At 51.4% G+C, this 20,000-nt stretch overlaps 2 protein-coding genes across 4 annotated transcripts in view; both read left to right on the top strand.

Moving 5' to 3' along the window:
• si:ch73-193i2.2 (transient receptor potential cation channel subfamily A member 1) overlaps nt 1-5,080 on the top strand; it is an 8,623-nt gene extending 3,543 nt beyond the window's left edge. The window contains exons 7-17 of the mRNA XM_056609932.1: nt 62-96; nt 199-290; nt 618-723; nt 933-1,103; nt 1,461-1,531; nt 1,654-1,821; nt 2,245-2,363; nt 2,641-2,845; nt 3,373-3,592; nt 3,774-3,937; nt 4,837-5,080. Coding sequence (XP_056465907.1) covers nt 62-96; nt 199-290; nt 618-723; nt 933-1,103; nt 1,461-1,531; nt 1,654-1,821; nt 2,245-2,363; nt 2,641-2,845; nt 3,373-3,592; nt 3,774-3,937; nt 4,837-5,080 — 1,595 coding nt within the window. The remainder of the gene's footprint in view (nt 1-61; nt 97-198; nt 291-617; nt 724-932; nt 1,104-1,460; nt 1,532-1,653; nt 1,822-2,244; nt 2,364-2,640; nt 2,846-3,372; nt 3,593-3,773; nt 3,938-4,836) is intronic.
• A 1,128-nt stretch (nt 5,081-6,208) lies between these two features.
• The window catches only part of ubr2 (ubiquitin protein ligase E3 component n-recognin 2), a 25,446-nt gene continuing 11,654 nt past the window's right edge, over nt 6,209-20,000 (top strand). For 2 of the 3 annotated variants that reach the window (XM_056609347.1, XM_056609346.1), the window contains exons 1-22: nt 6,209-6,327; nt 8,762-9,021; nt 9,190-9,268; nt 10,060-10,170; nt 10,603-10,733; nt 11,808-11,946; nt 12,178-12,240; nt 12,412-12,532; nt 13,278-13,385; nt 13,525-13,613; nt 14,145-14,243; nt 15,840-16,003; nt 16,265-16,364; nt 16,451-16,579; nt 17,197-17,380; nt 18,131-18,192; nt 18,420-18,530; nt 18,715-18,780; nt 18,904-19,020; nt 19,260-19,323; nt 19,451-19,575; nt 19,772-19,824. In XM_056609347.1, coding sequence (XP_056465322.1) covers nt 6,244-6,327; nt 8,762-9,021; nt 9,190-9,268; nt 10,060-10,170; nt 10,603-10,733; nt 11,808-11,946; nt 12,178-12,240; nt 12,412-12,532; nt 13,278-13,385; nt 13,525-13,613; nt 14,145-14,243; nt 15,840-16,003; nt 16,265-16,364; nt 16,451-16,579; nt 17,197-17,380; nt 18,131-18,192; nt 18,420-18,530; nt 18,715-18,780; nt 18,904-19,020; nt 19,260-19,323; nt 19,451-19,575; nt 19,772-19,824 — 2,459 coding nt within the window. In that variant the 5' untranslated portion in view covers nt 6,209-6,243. Of the gene's footprint in view, nt 6,328-8,761; nt 9,022-9,189; nt 9,269-10,059; nt 10,171-10,602; nt 10,734-11,807; nt 11,947-12,177; nt 12,241-12,411; nt 12,533-13,277; nt 13,386-13,524; nt 13,614-14,144; nt 14,244-14,338; nt 14,438-15,839; nt 16,004-16,264; nt 16,365-16,450; nt 16,580-17,196; nt 17,381-18,130; nt 18,193-18,419; nt 18,531-18,714; nt 18,781-18,903; nt 19,021-19,259; nt 19,324-19,450; nt 19,576-19,771; nt 19,825-20,000 lie in introns of all 3 variants that reach the window. The other variant, XM_056609345.1, reaches the window with a different exon arrangement.

Raw genomic sequence — 20,000 nt, 5'->3', positions numbered from 1 at the left:
CGTTCAGTGACTGTAGTCCGTGACCCCAGCCCTGCTCTCAGCTGTACCCTCTCCTCCCCAGACCCAGAGCAGCCCTCCAGTGAGCCCCGGTCTCCAGTAAGTGGATAACAGGGGTGACCTCCATGTAGATACTATCAGGATATGGACCTCGGATCTCTGACCTCTGACGTCTGACCTCTGATCTCCCACCTGCCCCAGCTGGAGCTGATCGTGAGCAAAGGCTGTCTGGAGCTCATCACGCACCCGGTCGTCCTCAAACTGATCCAGACCAAGTGGAACCTCTACGGGAGGTCTGCCCCTCTCCTCCCCCTCTCTCCTCCTCCTCCTCCTCCTCCTCCTCTTCTCTCTCCCCCTCTCCTCCTCTCCTTTCTCCTCCTCCTCCTCCTCCTCTTCTCTCTCCTCCTTCTCTCCTCTCTCCTCCTCCTCCTCCTCCTCCTCTTCCTCCTCCTCCTCCTACTCTTCTCTCTCCCCCTCTCCTCCTCTCCTCCTCCTCCTCCTCCTCCTCCTCTTCTCTCTTCCCCTCTCCTCCTCCTCCTCTCCTCTCTCCTCCTCCTCCTCCTCTCCTCTCCTCTCCTCCTGGTCTAAACCCATTTTACTCACCTGTCACTCATGTCCAGGCTAGGGGCGTGGCTGCTCCTCATCCTAAACATTCTGTTTATCGTTGCCTGGACGACCGTGGCCATCTCCATCTCTGACACGCCCAAGCCCTACATCCTGCCTCAGGTCGGAGGTCACACACGCACGCACACACACGCACACACACACACACACTTACTCACATACGCACGCACGCGTACACACACATATACACCATTCATATACCTCTACACACGTACATACCTCAATATAAATGTGTGTGTGTGTGTCTACGTGTGCGTGCGTGTGCGTGTGCATGTGTGTGTGTGTGTGTGTGTGTGCGCGTGTGTGTGTAGGACTGGTGGAGAGTGCTGCTCCTGGTGGTAGCTCTGCTCCTGCTGGCGGAGGAGGTGCTGAGGGAGGTGAAGGAGATCCTCATCTCCAGGAGGAGGCTGCTCCTCTGGAAGACCTGGGCCCAGGGCCACATCTCCTCCGACCTGCTCCTCTCCCACCCCATGTGGCCCGAGGTCCGTCTACTAGGAACACTGGGATCCGAGCGCTTGAGCCTGATTGGTTAATACCAAAGCAGGGTTAACTCTGGAGCCTGATTGGTTAATAATACCACAGCAGGGTTAACTCTGGAGCCTGATTGCTTCTTACCGCAGTAGGGTTAATGCTGGATCCTGATTGGTTTATACGACAGCAGGGTTAATGCTGGATCCTGATTGGTTCATACCGCAGCAGGGTTAATGCTGGATCCTGATTGGTGTATACCACAGCAGGGTTAACTCTGGATCCTGATTGGTTTATTCCACAGCATTTTTTCAGAAATAATGTACATGGGTGTGCATTATTTAAAAAAGATGTTGATCTGTGTTTTGAAGGAGAGAAGTTTCCTCCAGGAACAGATCAGACAGATCCACCAGACCAAGTGGGCCTACTTCCAGGATCTCTGGTACACACACACACGCACGCACGCACAAAAACCAACCCGTATGCACTGACACACAATGAGGAACCATTGACCACTGCTTCGTTATGAGAGGTAGCTGTGATGCTAAGGTGCTAGCGTTCCAGGAACATCTTTGATTGGCTGGTGTACATCCTGCTGGCGGGGGCGGTGGGCATCCACCTGGCCGACGTCATCCTGGGCTCCGCCCCCTTCCACAGCTCCAGTGTCCGCCTCTTCGCAGTCACCATCATCTTCCTCTGGCTGCGCGTCCTCAAGCATGTCCGAGCATTCAAGTAAGGCCGGCTGCAACTGGGCAGCTCCCAGTACAACCTGGTGCAACTGGGCGGCTCCCAGTATAACCAGGAGCAGTCTCTGGTTGCTCTGGGCAGCTCCATGTACACACACACGCACACACACACACACACACACACACCTTCTGCATTGAAAACTGAACTGTGACGCAGGAGTATCCACGGTAACCTGTGTAATCGGTCACTGCTTGTCTTGGTGTGTCTCTGGCGGACATCTGGCTAGGCCACGCCCCCCCCGGACTCGGGTTCCCCTTGTAACGTGTCCGGTAATCATAACAACAGATGAGGTTGGCAGCTGGCCAATAGGATCAGCCGGGCGATTTAACTATGAGTAGATATGACGAGCGTGTTGACTGAGACACGTTACCGTGACGACCGCCCACCAGCCTGTGTTCTGCGTTCCAGAGTGATGGGCCCCTTCATCGTGATGCTGGGGGAGGTGGTGGGCGACGTGATGCGTTTCCTCTTCCTGTACGTGGAGATCTTCATCCCGTACGCCTGCGCCTTCTGGATCATCTTCGGAGGTAAAGGGTAAAGAGACAGGTCTGCTGCTGGCTCTGCGAGGAAAGACAGTTGAGTTATACTGGCTCTGTGAGGTGAGACAGGTGCTTGACTTGCTCTGCGAGGTGAGACAGGTGTGTTATACTGGCTCTGTGAGGTGAGACAGGTGTGCTACTGGCTCTGTGAGGTGAGACAGGCTACTGGCTCAGTGAGGTGAGACAGGGATGCTCTACTGGCTCTGAGAGGTGAGACAGGCTGCTGGCTCAGTGAGGTGAGACAGGTGTCGTCCCCCCCCCCCAGGGCAGGACGCAGTGCCGAGCATGCGGACCTTCTCCACGCTGCTCTACAGCCTGTACCGCATGACACTGATGGACGAGTACCAGTTCGACGCCATGGTTACGGTGGACTCCACCATGGCCCACCTGCTGTGTGGAACCTTCCTCTTCCTGTCCTCCATCCTCTGCATGAACCTGCTCATCGCCCTGCTGTCTGACACCTTCCAGAGGTCTGTCTGCCTGTCTGTCTGACACCTTCCAGAGGTCTGTCTGCCTGTCTGTCGGACACCTTCCAGAGGTCTGTCCGTCTGTCTGCCTGTCCGTCTAACACCTTCCAAAGGTCTGTCTGTCTGCCTGTCTGTCTGCCTGTCTGTCTGACATCTTCCAGATGTCTGTCTACCTGCCTGTCTGACACCTTGCCGAGGTCTGTAAGGGAGTGTGACTACCTGGCTGTGTGTCAGGGGTGTGTGACTATCTGTCTGTGTGTCAGGGTGTGTGACTACTTGTCTGTGTGACCACCTGTCTGTGTGTCAGGGTGTATTACTACCTGTCTGTGTGTCAGGGTGTGTGACTACCTGTCTGTGTGACCACCTGTCTGTTTGTCAGGGTGTATGATTACCTGTCTGTGTGTCAGGGTGTTTGACCACCTGTCTGTCTGTCAGGGTGTTTGACCACCTGTCTGTATGTCAGGGATCTGACTACATGTCTGTCAGGTTGTGTGAGTACCTGTCTGTGTGACCACCTGTCTGTGTGTCAGGGTATATGACAACGCCCAGGCCAACGCGGTCATGCAGCAGGCGGCCATCATCCTGCAGGTGGAGGACACCATCCCCTTCCTGCGCCGTTTCTATGACCACCGTCACATCCAGGTCCACTGTGCGCCGCTGGCGGAGTGCTACGACCACGACCTCAACACCGACGCCGTCCAGCACCAGCAGATGACCAGCCTCGCCTCCACCTTCAAGGTGCTGCTGTCAGTCAGTCAGTCAGTCTGTCTGTCTGTCTGTCTGTCTGTCTGTCTGTCTGTCTGTGAGGGCGTACGTTGGTGTATGTGTGTGTCTATTGTGTAAATGTGTTTGTGAGTGTGTTTGTGCATGGGTGTGTGTGAGGTGTGAATCAGTATGTAGATGTGTTAGTAACAATGTGTGGGTTCTGTAGGAGAGCCTGGATGAGTTCCTGGAGATCCAGAAAACGAATAGCGACACTCCAGAGCAGAACCAAAGGCAGACAAGGAACCAGAGGCATACCGGTCAGACCCAGGAGAGCCAGCAGAACCAGAAGCAGACCCATCAGAACCAGAAGCAAACTCAGCAGAACCCCAGGTAAAGGCCGGACCACCAGACTGAGGTTCAGGTAAAGTGAGACTTGTGGGGTTTACTACGAACCTCGATTAGTGGGTTAGCGAAGTGTGTTGCGCTCAAAGCCTGGGTTAGCTGTGACACGAAAGTCGCTCTCTTTTAGTATCGCTGTACCACCATGGTGACTTATGCTGTCAACCAAACCTGGTTGGGAGCAGGTTATCAGCCAAGTCTATCGTGTTAGATCAGCTACGCAGCTTCCTAGCCCCTCATTTGACAATGTCGTCACCATTTGTGGGTGTTCCCTTTGACCTCGGAGCCCATACAGGGATCTCTCTGTTGACAGAGGGTCTTTCGGGACCGATTCGATCCCTTGGCATTGCTTTAGAATATTCTTTATGAGAGATACAGGTTCTCATCAGAGGGTATTCACTATTTGAACGTCCTTGTTGGACCTTATGTAGGCAATGATTAATGTTGCGCAGTGTGTCTCCGTGAGAGAGTGGTAGAGTGGAGGTAGCGTCTAAGTCTTGAATTTCTGCGTGCGGGGTTCGTCTCCAAAGTGATGTGTATTTATGTGTAGCTTACAAAGTCCCAATTCTTATGTCAAATGAAATACTTATTCACTAAAGGTTACGGAATTATATTTTTGTGCTTATTTCAAACTTGAACCCCTCCTCCTCCGAACTTGAACTCCTCCTCCTCTCCCTCCTCTCCCTCCTCCCCCTCCTCTCTCTCCTCCCCCTCCTCTCCCTCCTCCTCCTCCTCTCCCTCCTCCCCCTCCTCCTCCTCCTCTTCCTCCCCCTCCTCCACTCCCTCCTCTCCCTCTTCTCCCTCCTCCCCCTCCTCTACCTCCTCTCCCTCCTCCCCCTCTTCTACCTCCTCTCCCGCCTCCTATCCCCCCCCCCCCCCCCGTGGCCCAGTAGCAGCAGGAGGTCCAGTGGTTCCTCTCAGGACCAGCCCGGGGAGACGGTCCTCGCTCGGCTCCAGGAGTCCCAGACCCAGCAGAACCAGGAGCTGCAGTCCGTCAGGGCCCAGCTGAACGAGATCCGGGCCCTCCTGGACCACCTGGTCCGGACCGGAGCCGGTCCAGGTGGATTGGAGGAACCAGGCTCGGATGATGTCACTGCTACACCTGAACTCATTCCATCCTCATCATCCTCGTAATCCAACGTGGAGAGTGCTTGAGTGACTGGAATCAATAGCAGACCTGGAGCTGAAAGATGTGTTGTTCTGTTCTGTGTTCTGTCGGTTTAGAATCCTGGGGGTAGTTCTGGAGGTCAACATCTGGAGAACCACATTCTGTGATGGGAGAGGGGCCTCTAACACACGTAGACTTTACCTCTAACACAGGTAGACTCTACCTCTAACACAGGTAGATTTACACAGGTAGACTCTACCTCTAACACAGGTAGATTTACACAGGTAGACTCTACCTCCAACACAGGTAGACTTTACCTCTAACACAGATAGACTTTACCTTTAACACAGGTAGACTCTACCACTAACACAGGTAGACTTACACAGGTAGAACTTACCTCTAACGCAGGTAGATTTACACAGGTAGACGTTTACCTCTAACACAGGTAGACTCTGCCTCTAACACAGGTAGACTTAAACTCTAACACAGGTAGACTTACACAGGTAGACTTACACAGGTTGAATGTATCTCTAACAGGTAGAATGTGTGTATGACAGGTGGAATGTGTCTATAACACCGGGTCTATCCCTGAGGACTAAACAAGGACTGCACCAGAGCCAGGACTTCATCAATCCAAATTATTTATGCTTGATAACAGTTTCAATCCTTGTGCAGCGAGAAATATATTTACCAAAAAATATTTTGATGCATACATTAAATGATTGAAAGACGTATAATTCCGATGCATGTATTTTTTTGTGTGTTGGATTTAATAAATGTTTACTTGAAAATGCCCAAACAGTAATTACTTCAATATAATAATATAAATATATAGAGAGGAGAGAGTGGAGAGAGTGGAGAGAGAGAGAGAGAGAGAGAGATATTGATATATATATATATATATATATATATATATATATATATATATATATATATATATATATATATATATATATATATATATATATATATATATAGATATATATATATATATATAGATACAGAGAGAGAGAGAGAGAGAGAGAGAGAGAGAGAGAGAGAGAGAGAGAGAGAGAGAGAGAGATGTGCAAAATATTGTATCTTACACATTAATAAAGTAGTAATAGTAAAGTACTGATCAGCTGGTCTGCTCATCGGTTTCCGGTTCCTAAGACCCGACGGGAGGAGGAGGAGGAGGAGGCAGTGGAAGATGGCTACAGCCGAGTCGGACCGAGAAGTCTCTTCTGCGATATGTTCCGAGTTCCTCCGTTTCTCAGCCAAAGACACCGCCTCGGTAAGCGACAGTCGCCTCCCCGCGCTGCAGCCCTCTCCCCGCCAGCCTGGCAGGGTGGTCGGGCTGTTTTAAACCGATTAACGCGACAACATTTCTGTTGGGCGAGTTGTTGTTTTCTCAGCGGAGCTGCCCGGCCTCGGTAGCTAGGCTAGGATAGTTCCGTGCTTACAAGGCTACATGACAACATCTGGTAGGCTAGGCTAGTTCCTGGCTAATGAGACTACAGGACAACATCTGGTAGGCTAGGCTAGTTCCGTGCTTACAATGCTACATGACAGCATCTGATAGGCCATTATTAGCTCCGTGCTAACAAGGCTACATTACAGCATCTGGAAAACTAGCGTTAGCTCCTTGCTAACAAGGCTACATGACAACATCTGTTGTACTAGCGTTAGCTCCGTGCTAACAAGGCTGTACGATAACATCTGGTAGACTAGCGTTAACTCTGTGATAAACAGGGCTATATAATAACATCAGGTGTACTAGCGTTAGCTCCGGGCTAACAAGGCTATATGATAACATCTGGTAGGCTAGCGTTAGCTCCGTGCTAACCAGGCTGTATGACAACAACATCCAGGTGAGATGATGTCAGTGAGGGACTTTTGATGCCCCAACGTTTGACTGATAGGTTGTTGTGAACTGCTAACCAGGCTGGTTGACAACAACATCCAGGTGAGATGATTGTCAATGAGGGACTTTTGATGCCCCAACATTTGACTGATTGGTTGTTGTTAGTCTCTGCAGCGTCTAGTCTCTAGACAGAGACTCTCAGAGACTAGTCTCTGCAGCGTCGTGCTGCTAGTCTCTGCAGCGCCTCTCGGGCCTGCTCCGCATGCAGGCTGATCATGTGATCCAGCTCTTCATCTGTTGTTGTTGTTGTTGTTGTTGTTATTGTTGTTGTCATACAGGAATGCCAATACCATTCCTGTGGTAGGAATTGGTTGTCTCTTGTATTGTTTGTCAGACAGCAGAGCAGACCCACCGGTTTATCCCGTCCTATTGGAAGCACCGAGGCCATTTTTACAAAAAGGTTAATTTAAATATAGAAGTATAATATTGCCTTACCAGCCTCACTTGACCGTATATCATAGTTCATGTCGAGTGACATGTTACAATATTTTAGATGCATTACATTTGTATCAGAGTTGTGCATTACTATGACCAACTGTCAATTAGCACGAATATTTAGGTTTAATTCAAATCTGAATAGAAATGACAACATACAGGTGCCAGTGTTGCATTTCTCCACGTTGGGCTGGAAACAGGACATTCTGTCAGTAGCACATAAGTCCCTTTCCTCCGTTCCAGTTTTAGGGACAAACTGTTCAGCAGTAGAACCACCTGCTGGCTCAATGAGGACCTCACCTGAGCCAGACAGCAGCAGGTTCCTTTGGAAACCCTCGATACTCTGCGGCAGTTCGTGTTATCGGGGACGTCACCGTAGCTAATCAGGCTTAGCTAAGAGGATCGTGATGCAGGGCAGGAATCTGCAGCCACATCAATGTTGGCAGACGCACTCCGCAGCATAACGCTAACAGGTGGCTCTGGTCCTGGTGGGTGAGAATAACACCCAGGCCGCGGTCCTCTGACGTTATGTACTGTTGGTTTGGGAGCGTAGGGTCAGAGAGTCTGGGGGTGCAGGGTTAGAGAGTCTCAGGGTGTAGGGTTAGAGAGTCTAGGGGTGTAGGGTTAGGCTAGCACCAGGTTCAGATCACCAGGTTCAGCCTGGTGAGCTGAGAGTGGAGGTTGTCTCATCTTTAACAGCTAGCCTCTCAGGCTTCGCGGGGCTATAGATAGCTCGGGGGACACTGCTGTGTACGGGTGCTGGCTAGCTTTCTGGCTAGTAACATGATATCTGCCACGCATTATGTCATGCAGAGAAAGCTGCACTGTCAGAAGGACTATAATTTGCGTGCATAAGTGCGTCTTAACGGCCCCTAGGAGTAGGATGTATTATCTGCTGATTTGAAATAAACAAATATGTGTTTAGGGTCTGGTTCCTCAATACGTGACCTCACCGTACCTAGGGTTTGGTAAACCTTACCTATTCCCTACCAGCTTACACGGTTTAACAACCCATGCTCTTGCTCACTGGTTCCCTGTAAACGCACCGTAGCTCCATGCTAACAACAGCTCCCTGTGAACACAGCATAGCCCCATGCTAACTACAGCTGCCTGTGAACTGTGAACACAGCATAGCTCCATGCTAACAACAGCTCCCTGTGAACACAGCATAGCCCCATGCTAACTACAGCTGCCTGTGAACACAGCATAGCCCCATTCTAACTACAGCTGCCTGTGAACACAGCATAGCCCCATGCTAACCACAGCTCCCTGTGAACACAGCATAGCCCGATGCTAACTTCAGCTCCCTGTGAACACAGCATAGCCCCATGCTAACAATAGCTCCATGCTAACTACCAACCCCCTGCAGGCATGGCTCCAGGCCTCAGACCTCCACAAAGAGGTCTACCAGCACCTCGCTCTCTACGTCCCCAAGATCTACTGCCTTGGGCCCAACCTCAACCCCAGCAGTGAGGACCTGCTGGCGCCCCTGCTGCTCCTGGCCCCCCTGGAATGGTACCTTCTGGGGGAGGAGCCGGCCCTGGCCCTGGCCCGGCTGGAGAACAGCAGCCAGCCCTCCCAGCTGTGTGGACACGTCTTCAAAGTGGGGGAGCCCACCTACTCCTGCAGGTCAGCATCCCACACCCAGGATGTACACAAGCATGTGTAGGAACACGTTGATAGAACACACGTGCACTATGTTCTGTGCATATACTCGGCTGCTGCTGTAATACTGAGTCAACAAGACCTGCGTGGAATACATCTAGAGATGACGAGTGTGTGTGTGTGTGTGTGCAGGGAGTGTGCAGCAGACCCCACATGCGTCCTCTGCATGCAGTGTTTCTTGGGCAGCATCCATAAAGAGCACCGCTACAGGGTGAGTACACACACACACACACACACACACGCACACGCACACACAACTTATAAGAATTAAGAGAAAGAAATCGAGAGGGAGAGAGTGAGGGTTGGAGGGAGGGAGAGGGAGAGAAAATGAGAGGGAGAGAGGAACAAAGCAGTGCTGCTTTGGCAACATGTGATATTTAGCAGTGCCAATAAAGCACTTTGAAATTAAATTAATAGAGAGGGAGGGGGAGAGAAAGGGAGAGAGAGGGCGAGCTGGAGCAGACGTGCACAGTTTTCTTCCTCCTGGTTTTGAATTTTTGCTGTTGCCTGGTTACCGTTACCGGGGTGTTGTGAGGACGTCATCGTCCTGTGCAGTTGTCTGCATTATACCAGAGTTTGGAGGAGTGACCGCCTCACTCTGTTATAGAGGAGTGACCGCCTCACTCTGTTATAGAGGAGTGACCGCCTCACTCTGTTGTAGAGGAGTGACCGCCTCACTCTGTTGTAGAGGAGTGACCGCCTCACTCTGTTATAGAGGAGTGACCGCCTCACTCTGTAATAGAGAAGTGACCGCCTCACTCTGTAATAGAGGACTGACCGCCTCACTCTGTAATAGAGGAGTGACCGCCTCACTCTGTTATAGATGAGTGATGAGGATCAAAACAAATTTATTTCAGACTACAGATTTAAATCTTTTGTTGTTTATGGGTTATATAATCTCTCTCGTTCTCTTTCTTTCTCTCACTCTCTTGCCCTCTGTGTGTCTCTCGCTCTCTCTGTCTCCCTCTCCCTGTCTCTCTCGCCCTCTGTGTCTCTCTCTAGATGACCACGTCGGGGGGAGGGGGGTTCTGTGACTGTGGCGATACGGAGGCCTGGAAGAAGGGTCCTTACTGTCACAAACACCAAGCCAACAGCAGTGACTGCTCTCTGCAGGCAAGCCTCTGTCTGTCTGTCTGTCTGTCTGTCTGTGTCTGTCTCACTCTCTCTCTCTCTGTCTCTCTATCTTTCTCTCTCTCTGTCTTTCTCTGTCTCTCTCTCTCTCCCCCTGTCTGTCTATCCGTTTCACTCTCTCTCTCTGTCTTTCTCTGTCTCTCTCTCTCCCCCTGTCTGTCTATCCGTCTCACTCTCTCTCTCTGTCTCTCTCACTATGTTTGTCTGTCTGTCTGTGTGTCTGTGTCTCTCTGTCTCTCTCTCTCTGTGTCTGTCTGTGACTCTGTCTGTCTGTCTGTCTGGGTGTGTCTCTGTCTCTATCTCTGTCTCTCTCTCTGTGTGTCTATCCGTCTGTCTCCCTCTCTGTGTGTGTGAATACCTGTCTTGCCCGAGGGCTCGTGGGCAGCCGGGTGCTGACGCTCCGTGTCCCCCCAGGACCCCCTGGCCCAGCTGTCAGAGGACATGGTTGCCCGCGGTTACAACATCTTCTCCGTCGTCCTCAAGTACGCGGTGGACATGTTGACCTGGGACAAGGAAGACCTGCTGCCCCCTGGGCTGGACCCCCCGTACGCACGCACACACACAGACACAGACACGCACACGCAGACACAGACACAGACACGCACACACAGACACACGCACGCATAGACACAGACACAGACACGCACACGCAGACACAGACACGCACACACAGACACACACACACGCACGCATAGACACAGACACAGACACGCACACGCAGACACAGACACGCACACACAGACACACGCACACATAGACACAGACACAGACACGCACACACAGACACACGCACGCACACACAGACACGCACACACAGACACACAAACACACTCACATACGGTGACACAAACGCGCACACACTCAGTCACACACTCACTGAGTATTGATTGAATGTTTGTATGTTTACAGTGCAGAGACAGGTACTACTGTAATGTGTGTTCACAGACCGCGGGGCTAGATACTTCTGTTATATGTGTTTATAGCGGGGGATAGATACTTGTTATATGTGTTTATAGCGGGGGATAGATACTTCTGTCATCTGTGTTTACAGACTGCGGGGATAGATACCTCTGTAATGTGTGTTTACAGACCGCGGGGATGGATACCTCTGTAATGTGTGTTTACAGACCGCGGGGATGGATACCTCTGTAATGTGTGTTTACAGACCGCAGGGATAGATACCTCTGTAATGTGTGTTTACAGACCGTGGGGATAGATACCTCTGTAATGTGTGTTTACAGACCGCGGGGATAGATACCTCTGTAATCGGTGTTTACAGACCGCGGGGATAGATACCTCTGTAATGTGTGTTTACAGACCGTGGGGATAGATACCTCTGTAATGTGTGTTTACAGACCGTGGGGATAGATACCTCTGTAATGTGTGTTTACAGACCGTGGGGATAGATACCTCTGTAATGTGTGTTTACAGACCGCGGGGATGGATACCTCTGTAATGTGTGTTTACAGACCGTGGGGATAGATACCTCTGTAATGTGTGTTTACAGACCGCGGGGATAGATACCTCTGTAATGTGTGTTTACAGACCGTGGGGATAGATACCTCTGTAATGTGTGTTTACAGACCGTGGGGATAGATACCTCTGTAATGTGTCCACAGGGACCGCGGGGATACGTACTACTGCATGCTGTTCAACGACGAGGTCCACACCTACGAGCAGGTGATCTACACGCTGCAGAAGGCCGTCAACTGCACCCAGAAGGAGGCGGTCAGCTTCGCCACCACCGTGGACCGAGAGGTAGGACCCCTAGACCACCCCCTAGACCACCGCCTGGGCCCCTAGACCCCTAGACCACTGCCTAAACCCCCTAGATCACCACCTGGCCCCCCTAGACCACCGCCTAGACCCCCTAGACCACCGCCCGGGGTGGGCCAGTCTGTTCTTCTGGGGGTGACCATTCCTCCAGACCTCAGACCTGTGGGGCGCCCAGCAGCCCTCCTGATGGGTGTGTGGTTGTCTGTTCCCCAGGGGAGGAAGTCGGTTCGTTTCGGGGACTTCCAGTTCTGTGACCAGGCCAAGGCCGTCATCGTGGTGAGTCCTGGTGAACCCTCACTGTGTGTGTGTGTGTGTGTGTGTGTGTGTGTGTGTGTGTGTGTGTGTGTGTGTGTGTGTGTGTGTGTGTGTGTGTGTGTGTGTGTGTGTGTGTGTGTGTGTGTGTGTGTGTGTGTGTGTGTGTGTATAATGTGTGTTTGTGTGTTCCAGAGGAACACCAGCCGTCAGTCTCGGCCCCTCAGGGTGCAGGTGATGCACTCCTCTGTGGTTGCCCACCAGTGCTTCGCCCTCAGGACCCTCACCTGGCTAGGACACATCATAGCATCCTCAGGTAGGACCTAGGACACATCATAGCATCCTCAGGTAGGGCCTAGGACACATCTTAGTATCCTCAGGTAGGACCTAGGACACATCATAGCATCCTCAGGTAGGACCTAGGACACATCATAGGTTCCTCAGGTAGGACCAAGGACACATCATAGCATCCTCAGGTAGGGCCTAGGACACATCATAGCATCCTCAGGTAGGGCCTAGGACACATCATAGCATCCTCAGGTAGGGCCTTGGATGCATCATATGATCCTCAGGTAGGGCCTAGGAACATCATATGATCCTCAGGTAGGGCCTAGGACACATCAAAGGATCCTCAGGTAGGGCCTAGGATGCATCATAGCATCCTCAGGTAGGACCTAGGACACATTCTAGGATCCTCAGGTAGGGCCTAGGACACATCATAGCACCCTCGCCTAGGACACGTCATAGGATCCTCAGGTAGGTCGTAGGACATATCATAGGATCCCAAGGTAGGGCCTAGGACACATCATAGCATCCTCAGGTAGGACCTAGGACACATCATAGCATCCTCAGGTAGGACCTAGGACACATTATAGCATCCTCAGGTAGGGCCTAGGACACATCATAGGATCCTCAGGTAGGGCGTAGGACACATCCTAGGTTCCTCACCTAGGACACATCATAGGATACTGGCCTTCTCTCCTCTCTCCTTATCGGTCTTTTCTCGTGTGTGTGTGTGTGTGTTCGTGTGTTCGTGTGTTTGTGTGTGTTTGTGTGTGTAGATGGTCTCAGGAGGCTGCTGTGCCAGGTGGGTCTCCAGAACGGGCCGGAGGGGGAGAACTCCTCCCTGGTGGACACCCTGATGCTCTGTGACTCCAAAATGTGGAAAGGTGAGGACCTCCTCCTACCTCCCCCTCATGGCCCCTGGATGTATGGCCCTGCAGGGCTAGTTAGTGGAGGTGTCCTAGTCCTATTGTTGGGGGAGTCCTGGTTCGCTAGGAAGTTCTCTGATTGGTCTCTTGTGTCCAGGGGCCAGGAACGTCTACCACCAGCTCCTCATGAACAGCCTGCTCATGGACCTCAAGTACAAGAAGCTGTTTGCCCTCCAGTTTGCTAAGGTAAGTCCGCTTAGAACCCCCTCAAAACCCGCTTAGAACCCGCTTAGAACCTCTCAGTCCCCATCAGAACCAGAACCCCCCTAAATCCCTCAGAACCATCAGAACCCATCACGAAGGCAGACAATGGAATTGATTTCCTGTTCCGCAGTATAATTTACCGCCTTAAGCTGCACTAGGCCCCGCCCACGATATTGAAAGGGCCGATATGATGGGTTAGACAGCAGCCAATCAGTTATGTACTCAGTAGCAGCTGCAGTGATGCTCTACCTGTGCCACTTTCATTGGGTCGTTTTATTTTAGCCCACTTGGTTGGACTCGTCATGTTTTAGAAGAACTATTGAATGATATTAGGTCTTTGTGTCATGTGTCAAGGGTCCGCAGTACGAGAATATAAAGTAGCATCTCAGCTAGGATACGTTCACCAGTGTGATCTGAGTCAGCCTGGTCCGACCAGCCTTACCTCTGACCTACTGCAGCACCTCGGTCGTGACCTCTGACCTGGAGGTGATGCTCCCCCCTCCCCCCCTTTAGAACTACAGATCCCTGCAGACAGATTTTATGGATGACGACCACGAGCGCGTAGTGTCAGTGACCTCACTGTCTGTTCAGCTCTTCACCGTGCCGACCATGGTGAGTAACCACGACGACCACACACCCTCTCTCTTCTTCTCTCTCCCCCCCCACCCTGCCTCCGCCCTCTCCCCCCCTCCCCCACCCACCGCTAGAACTATGAGAGCTTGCAGAGCGACTACGTCAGGGACGACCACGACAGAGAGTTCTCCATCACTGACCTCTCTGTGCAAATATTCACCGTGCCCTCATTGGTGAGTATCGTCACATGACCTGTCACATGACCTTGCTGCTGCTGGGGGTAGTCCTGAATTTTTATTACGATGACGATATTGGCTTCCCACGATAAAATGCATGTGATCTCGCGATTTAAAAAATGCGTCAAATAAAAAGATCAAATAACGCATGCTCCGCAAAAAGTATATAATAGTAAGCGTGCACCGTCCATGCAGTATATGCTCTGGCTCTGCTGCAAGGCAAAACAAGTGCTCCTTTACACATGCTGTCTGCGTGAGTCCAGCACAAAATGCACCGCGGTGCGAAGCCTGAAACCGAGTCTACTGGAGGCAGCCTGGACAAGGCTGAGCCAATACTTTGAAAGAAAAGAAACGACATTAAAATGTCTGAGACAGTAGAAGTCGAAGAGCTCTTTCCTCGTCGCGGATTATCGTCTTGTTCTCTGGAAATATTTCGGATTTAGCGCAAGCTACATTAACAATATGCAAAGAGTGCCGTAGAGCGGTGCCAGCGCCGCAAGACAACTCATTTATTCAGCCACCTGAAAACGCATCACTAATAGAGTATGACGAATGCATAGAGGCTAAAAGTGTTGCATCGGCTGCTAACGCGAGTTGTCCCACGTCAACTCAGACTTCCATAAAAGCGAGCCCTGTACAGCGCGACACCGTGTTCATCCAGGTCACAAAGACGCACCAAAATCACCAATTCAATCACAAAGACTTGTGTCCAATAAACACCGTCAGTAATGTAGGCTTCAAGAAAGTGATAAACATACAGGACAAAAAGTACGTTGTCCCCTTGCGCCATTATTTTCCATAGTGGCACTACCTGCACTGTATGCAAAACGTCTAGGACTCGGCTATAAGGCAATGCCTTTCCTGCATAGTCCTGCATTGAATTGTTCTGATTCTGTTGCATTCGGTGATGGTATATTTATTTAAGTAATCCTTTATTTTATTATAAACACCTTATTTACAAGTTGAACAAATCTTTTACAATTTAAACATTGTGAAATCTGTGCCCTGTTGATTTAAGTTGGTGTTATGTATGCAAAGATTTGTACATTAGCAGGAATGAAGCACAATGGATCACGGATGTTAAAGCAGTGTTATGTTTACGTGACCAAAAATATTTGTCAATCAAATGAATAATCGTGGTAATAAATCGTGATATCAATATTGATCAAAATAATCGTGATAATCATATTTGCCCCTAATCGTGCAGCCCTAAACCAGCGTGAGCTGAGTAGCTAAGATAACTAATGAGTAGATGACTAGTAACTAGTCAGGGACCAGACTGATAACACTGATAACAGTGTAATGTGTAACGTTTTCTCTATTGCTTAGAGATCTGAAGTGTGTGTGTGTGTGTGTGTGTGTGTGTGTGTGTGCGTGTGCGTGCGCGTGCGCGCTCCAGGCCCGGATGCTGATGGTGGAGGAGAACCTGATGACCACCATCATCAGAACCTTCGTGGACCACCTGAGGCACCGGGACCTTCAGGGCCGCTTCCAGTTCGAACGTTACACCGCCCTGCAGGCCTTCAAGTTCAGACGCGTGCAGAGCCTCATCGGAGACCTAAAGTGAGTCCTTCTTTCACCGGTACCCACCTAGTCCTCCTGGACCAGGATCCACCTAGTCCCCCTGGACCAGGATCCACCTAGTCCTCCTGGACCAGGATCCACCTAGTCCCCCTAGACCAGGACCCACCTAGTCCTCCAGTGGTGATTGATCGGCTGTGTGTGGTGATTGATCGGCTGTGTGTGGTGATTGATCGGCAGTGTGTGGTGATTGGCTGTGTAGTGATTATTCGGCTGTGTGATTGATCGGTGGTCTATCTCCAGGTATGTCCTCATCACCCGTCCTACTGAATGGAGCGATCAGCTCAGGGAGAAGTTTCTAGAAGGTCTGGACTCCTTTCTGGAGCTGCTCAAGTGCATGCAGGTACATATGCACACTCTCGCACGCACGCACAGGCCATCGTTATCGCCACTGCCGCCACAACTTGTCCGTCTGTCTGTCTGTCTCAGGGCATGGACCCCGTGGTGAGGCAGGTTGGGCAGCACATTGAGATGGAGCCGGAGTGGGAGGCGGCCTTCACCCTGCAGATGAAGCTCACGCACATCATCACCCTGATGCAGGAGTGGTGCTCCACCGACGTGAGTACACGCACACGCTCACTATACTACACACACACACACACGCTCACTATACTAAACACACACTATACTACACACATCATCACCCTGATGCAGGAGTGGTGCTCCACCGACGTGAGTACACACACACGCTCACTATACTACACACACACACACACGCTCACTATACTACACACACACTATACTACACACACACTATACTACACACATCATCACCCTGATGCAGGAGTGGTGCTCCACCGACGTGAGTACACACACGCTCACTATACTACACACACACTATACTACACAACATCAAGGTGCTCCACTGACTTGAGTACACACACACGCTCACTATACTACACACACACACACACGCTCACTATACTACACACACACTATACTACACAACATCAAGGTGCTCCACTGACGTGAGTACACACACGCGCACACTATACTACACACACACTATACTACACACATCATCACCATGATGCAGGAATGGTGCCCCCCCGATGTGAGGGCCGCACTATACTACACACACACTAAACTACACACTATACTACACACACTATACCACACACTAACTCACTCACTCACTATACTGCACTCACTCGCTAACCTTACCCCCCCCCCAGGAGACGGTCCTAATCAGGGCCTATCAGAAGTGTCTGACGGCGCTGAGCCAGTGTCACGGCGGCTTCACCGACGGCAAGCAGCCAATCAGCCTGAGCCTGGCGGGTCACATGGTGGACACCATCCGCTACCCCGTGTCCCAGGAGAGGGTCTCCATCCACCTGCCCGTCTCCAGGCTGCTCGCAGGTCAGACGGACACATAGCATCTTAGCTCCTAACTCTAGCATAACACGCTAAACAGTGAGGTAGCATGTTCAACGCTAGCATAGCATCTTAGCTCCTAACTCTAGCATACCACGCTAAACAGTGAGGTAGCATGTTCAACGCTAGCATAGCATCTTAGCTCCTAACTCTTGCATAACAAGCTAAACAATGAGGTTGCATGTTCAACACTAGCATAGCATCTTAAACAGCAGCATAGCATGCTAAGCCCTGAGCGCCTCCTCACATGGAGGTGCTTTCTCCTCCTATTGACTCCTCCCTGCTGTCTCCTCCTGTTGACTCCTCCCTCCTGTCTCCTCCTGTTGACTCCTCCCTGCTGTCTCCTCCCTCCTGTCTCCTCCTGTTGACTCCTCCCTCCTATCTCCTCCTGTTTACTCCTCCTCCTGTTGACTCCTCCTCCTGTTGACTCCTCCTCCTGTTGACTCCTCCCTCCTATCTCCTCCTGTTGACTCCTCCTCCTGTTGACTCCTCCCTCCTATCTCCTCCTGTTGACTCCTCCTCCTGTTGACTCCTCCTGCTGACTCCTCCTGCTGACTCCTCCTGTTGACTCCTCCCTCCTATCTCCTCCTGTTGACTCCTCCTCCTGTTGACTCCTCCTCCTGTCTCCTCCTGCTGACTCCTCCTCCTGTTGACTCCTCCTCCTGTTGACTCCTCCTCCTGTTGACTCCTCCTCCTGTCTCCTCCTGCTGACTCCTCCTGTTGACTCCTCCTCAGGGCTCCACGTCCTCCTCAGTAAGACGGACCTGGCCAACCGCTCCCCTGAACAGCTCCCCCTGGTGGGTACACGCAGGCAGTGTGTGTAGCAGTGAGGTTTAGTGGAACCGCATACAGTGTGTGTGTGTACAGCAGTGTGTGTAACTGTGATGTTTAGTGGAACTGTGCATACAGTGTGTGTGTTTGTGTAACAGTGATTTTAAGTGTAACTGTGCATACAGTGTGTGTGTGTGTGTGTGTGTGTGTGTGTGTAACTGTCTAAACGGAGTGTATGTCCCTGTCCCTGCAGAGTGAGCTGAGCCCCCCCATGCTCATAGAGCATCCCCTGCGGTGTCTGGTGCTGTGTGCCCAGGTGCATGCTGGGATGTGGAGGAGGAACGGCTTCTCACTCATTAACCAGGTACTGGGAGCGGCCCTGCAGCGCACAGACAGGTTATATACATCATGTCTAGAGGCTCACTGTGTGTGTGTGTGTGTGTGTGTGTGTGTGTGTGTGTGTGTGTGTGTGTGTGTGTGTGTGTGTGTGTGTGTGTGTGTGTGTGTGTGTGTGTGTGTGTGTGTGTGTGTGTGTGTGTGTGTTCCAGATCTACTACTACCACAACGTGAAGTGCCGAGTGGAGATGTTTGACAAGGACATCATCATGCTCCAGGTAGGACCACGTTGCCTGGTTACTTGGTTGCTATGGAGACAGGGGGTTTAGCCTCGGAGGTGGGCCCAGCCCCCCCTATTGCATGGTTGCCATGGCGATGTGTTGATGGCGGTGTTGTTGCAGGTGGGGGCGTCCATGATGGACCCCAACCACTTCCTCATGGTGCTGCTCAGCCGCTTTGAGCTCTTCCACATCTTCAGCTCAGCGGACTGCAGGAGGAGATACAGGGACGCCAACAAGGTACACACACACACACACACACACACACACACACACACACACACACACACACACACACACACACACACACACACACACACACACACACACACACACACACACACACACACACACACAGAGAGAGAGTGTCTCTGTAACATCAAGGCCACATGTATGTGTAGTACTGATGATTTGCGTGTCTGTGTGTAGTACTGATGTGCGATGTATGTGTGTAGTACTGACGTGTGCTGTGTCCCCAGGATGTGGTGCAGCAGAACAACACTCTGATAGAGGAGATGTTGCATCTCATCATCATGATCGTTGGTGAGTGCCTCACTCCACAGTGTGTTACTGTGTCTGGTTTGTGTGTGTGTGGGCATTAATGTGTGTCCTTGTGTGTGTTAATGCGTGTCCTTATGTGTGTTAATGTGTTTATGTGTGTGTGTGTCAGGGGAGAGGTACGTGCAGGGCGTGGGGCAGGTGGAGGCGTCTGATGACATCAGGAGGGAGATCATCCACCAGCTGTCCATCAGACCCATGGCCCACAGCGAGCTGGTGAAGGCCCTGCCCGAGAACGTAAGAGCAGCCCTACCCCGCTACCGCCCCGTTACCCCCCTGTTACCCCCCGCGTTACCCCCCTGTTACCCCCCGTTACCCCCCGCGTTACCTCCATGCTACCCCACGTTACCCCCGCGTTGCCCACCTGCTACCCCCCCCCGTTACCTCCATGCTACCCCGGAGTCACCGTTGTCCTGACCTTTGACCCCTGCAGGAGAACAAGGAGACGGGGCTGGAGAGGGTGATCGGCAGCGTGGCCTTGTTCAAGTACGTCTTCTACTGGTTCACCTTACAGCTGTTATTACTTTATCATGTATCAGGTACGTGTTCTGGGTAGAGGGGGTGTGTCTGTGTGTATATCATGTATGAGGTACGTGTTTTCGTTAGAGTGTGTGTGTGTGTATATCATGTATCAGGTGTGTGGTTTGGTTAAAGGATGTGTG

This window comes from Gadus chalcogrammus, chromosome 15 (assembly GCF_026213295.1).
Source record: "Gadus chalcogrammus isolate NIFS_2021 chromosome 15, NIFS_Gcha_1.0, whole genome shotgun sequence".
Classification (NCBI taxonomy): Eukaryota; Metazoa; Chordata; class Actinopteri; order Gadiformes; family Gadidae; genus Gadus; species Gadus chalcogrammus.
The sequence above is the reverse complement of the archived record's forward strand: the minus strand, read 5'-3'. Positions and strand labels throughout refer to the sequence as shown.